The 3,553-nt window shown below is 39.2% G+C and overlaps 1 protein-coding gene and 1 long non-coding RNA gene across 2 annotated transcripts in view; both read right to left on the reverse strand.

The window, feature by feature from the left end:
* Positions 1-1,417: 1,417 nt before the first annotated feature.
* Positions 1,418-2,241, reverse strand: LOC118478961. The gene is made up of 2 exons (XR_004859405.1): positions 1,679-2,241; positions 1,418-1,640 (listed from the first exon to the last, which is right to left on the reverse strand). It is a non-coding gene; the product is annotated as an uncharacterized LOC118478961 (long non-coding RNA).
* A 22-nt stretch (positions 2,242-2,263) lies between these two features.
* Positions 2,264-3,553, reverse strand: part of LOC101859217 (sulfotransferase 1A1) — a gene marked incomplete in the record, with an annotated part of 10,414 nt that continues 9,124 nt past the window's right edge. Inside the window, 3 exon segments of the mRNA XM_013090554.1 lie at positions 2,264-2,496; positions 2,912-3,009; positions 3,342-3,430. Coding sequence (XP_012946008.1) covers positions 2,387-2,496; positions 2,912-3,009; positions 3,342-3,430 — 297 coding nt within the window.

Here is a 3,553-nt window from a genome sequence, read left to right on the forward strand (position 1 = left end):
TCTCTTGGTGATCCTAAATAATATAATATAATAATAATAATAATAATAATAATAATAATAATAATGATAATAATAATAATAATAGTAATAATAATAGTGAATAAATAAAATTAATTATTATAATAATCATAATAGCCTAAGAAGGAAGAAGAAAAAGAAGAAGGAAGAAGAAGGAAGAAGAAGGAAGAAGAAGAAGAAGAAGAAGGAAGAAGAAGGAAGAAGAAGAAGAAGAAGAAGAAGAAGAAGAAGAAGAAGAAGAAGAAGATAACTAGGCCGCCACCTAGATGGTCAGAAGAAATGTATTCATCCGCCAATCTGCCAATCTGATAATGCTGAACTTTTAACCTGTCCGCGCGCTCATAATAAATATATGACCTTATATATAAACCACTCCTCACCCCACTCTTAATCCCATTTAGGCTACTCCTCCTCCTTCTTCTCCACAAATGCCTTCGAAAAAAAAAAGAGAGAATATTTCGACATAAACATGTTTGTCAGTGTCCTGAAGGACTTTATTCTATTGTTGGTAGGCTACTATTCCATGGGAAAACAGCGGAGAGGTGGGATGGTGAGAGGGGAAATACCGGGAAGTAAGAAAACATACCAACTGTCACAGGTGGGATAGCATTATATTTATATGTGTATTATTATTGTCATTAGTGCGTTAATGTCCAGTGGCCGGTGTGGGTACACGTATCTCTATCTATCTATCTATCTATCTATCTGTCTGTCTGTCTATCTATCTGTCTGTCTGTCTGTCTGTCTGTCTGTCTGTCTGTCTGTCTGTCTGTCTGTCTATCTGTCTATCTATCTATCTATCTATCTATCTATCTATCTATGTCTGTCAGTCTGTCTGTCTGTCTGTCTGTCTATCTGTGTCTGTCTGTCTATCAATCTATGCTATGTATATGGCCTACTCACAATGCTTGAGAAACACCAGATGCACTTAAGGAAGATCAATTAAGATCAGAGCAACAACAAAAAATCGTAACCAAATAAAGCAGCAACGACGACAAACACAACAACAACAACAACAATAACAACAGCAACGACGACAATCACAACAACAACAACAACAATAACAACAGCAACGACGACAACCACAACCACAACAACAACAACAACAATAACAACAGCAACGACGACAACCACAACAACAACAACAACGCCAGACGCTGAAAACCAACACGTGGACGGATCGGGATATTTTCTTCTCAGTTTATTTGTCAATCGGAATAAATAATAATGACAGTGACAATGACAATCTTTATTCATCTCGCAGGGAGAAATTTGTCTTGGTCGTTAACAATGGCAGTAGACGTTACAAAGGTTAGGTGAACTCACGCATACGCACAACAAGACAGGACATTAGTAAATACATGTCTCACGTGCTGAAACAACACGCTCCGTAAAACATTCTCTCTCTCTCTCTCTCTCTCTCTCTCTCTCTCTCTCTCTCTCTCTCTCTGTTTCATTTGTAGCACTGTGTGTTCAGTATCCTCACAGCAGTGAGTAAGAATGAATTTCTGTTTGTTTTTGCTTTTTTTTAAATGTATCGTTTACCACGGGTCTCGGATAAGGACGATAAAGTTTCAGAGGTCCCCTGTGCAAGTTTTGCACGTTCAAAATCCTTGGTGGTCCTAATATCGACAAGAGTAGACTTGGTGGTCCTAATTACCTAATATCGACAAGAGTAGACTTGGTGGTCCTAATTACCTAATATCGACAAGAGTAGACTTGGTGGTCCTAATTACCTAATATCGACAAGAGTAGACTTGGTGGTCCTAATTACCTAATATCGACAAGAGTAGACTTGGTGGTCCTAATTACCTAATATCGACAAGAGTAGACTTGGTGGTCCTAATTACCTAATAACGACAAGAGTAGACTTGGTGGTCCTAATTACCTAATATCGACAAGAGTAGACTTGGTGGTCCTAATTACCTAATATCGACAAGAGTAGACTTGGTGGTCCTAATTACCTAATATCGACCCTAATATATATCGACAAGAGTAGACTTGGTGGTCCTAATTACCTAATATCGACCCTAATATATATCGACAAGAGTAGACTTGGTGGTCCTAATTACCTAATATCGACCCTAATATATATCGACAAGAGTAGACTTGGTGGTCCTAATTACCTAATATCGACCCTAATATATATCGACAAGAGTAGACTTCGGCCGCCACCCGGGACAAAACTCAAAAATAATTCCTACCAAACTGAAAATGCTAAGTGTCCCACGTGCTCATATAATGACTATACATAGTTGCGAGCGCCGTAAAACGCGTATTAAAAATAAATAGATAGATAAATGAATAAATAAATGAACAGGAGACAAGTAGATCAATAAATGTGTCGCGTCCATGTTGCCCACAGTCTTCAGACAAAGGTAAACCGGAAGTCCATTCCTTGAGCCTCCTTGGCAATGAAGTCGTCTAGCATCTCGCTCTGGGCCACGGTCAAATGGTTCTTCCAGTCGCCCACTTGACCTGGGGCGGGGAGGGGAGAAAGATGGCGGGGTCCGTTTTATGTCAATGGCGAATGGAATTACATATGTATACCGTACATGTAGAAAGCAGTGCATTTCTTCTTATCTTAAAAGACACGTTTTTTAAAAAGTCTTCAAGCAACAGTCTAGTTTTTGCTTGTATTATTTATTTATGTATTTATTTATGCATTTATATATATATTTTTTTAATTGATTTATAATTTATGTATTTGTTTAGTATGTTTTCATTAATGTATTTGTTCATTATGTATTTATTTATGTATTTATGTATAATATGTATTTACGGGGGCGGAGGGGGGGGGGGGGGGTTGATGTGTGCCTGTACCCTCAATGTTGTGAGAGGCTGCATAAAGTGGACAGACTGACCAATGGGAGAATGCCACGATAGACCTCACCTTTTCTGTACATGTTGATTGGTCCACTTTTGAACTCTTTGGCCATGGTTCCGTCCCCCTTTTTTCTCTGCGGGTCTATCTCCTTCATCTTGGAGAAGCTGAAAAGCAGAAACAAAAATCTTGTGAAATGCCTGCATGTTGGAGGTGTGGGGCAGGGTGGACGTAAAAATAGTATGTGTGATTATACATCAATATGTCATGTACTTAGAATATTATTGTCTGAAAACTCACGCACGCACGCACGCACACACCTTTTTCAAATAAAAGCAAGTAGAGTTTTCTCTATAACCAAACAAATATTACCACAAGTGAAACTAAACTTCTCGTATAGGTATGGCAATGGCCACTTTTGGTGGAGGTCAAGATTTCTGGAAACCCCCGATATTTGGGTTAGCCCGCTTGTCCTTAAAAGCGACCAAGTCGTCCTTACCTGCAGGCGTCCACTACTTCTTTACAGAAATCTTCCGTGACGTCGAGCCCGAGAAACTTGGCGAGGTCTTTGGTCACGGGGACAGGATTCTGGGGAGAAAATTGTTCCGTTCTACTGTTAGATTATATTTATGAGGCATCGTGGGGAAATCAGGCGCTCGTCATAATAATGAAATCGAAGACAACGGCATATTCACGATGGTTTGGTATTTT

The sequence above is a fragment of the Aplysia californica genome, unplaced genomic scaffold, assembly GCF_000002075.1.
Source record: "Aplysia californica isolate F4 #8 unplaced genomic scaffold, AplCal3.0 scaffold01335, whole genome shotgun sequence".
Taxonomy (NCBI): domain Eukaryota; kingdom Metazoa; phylum Mollusca; class Gastropoda; order Aplysiida; family Aplysiidae; genus Aplysia; species Aplysia californica.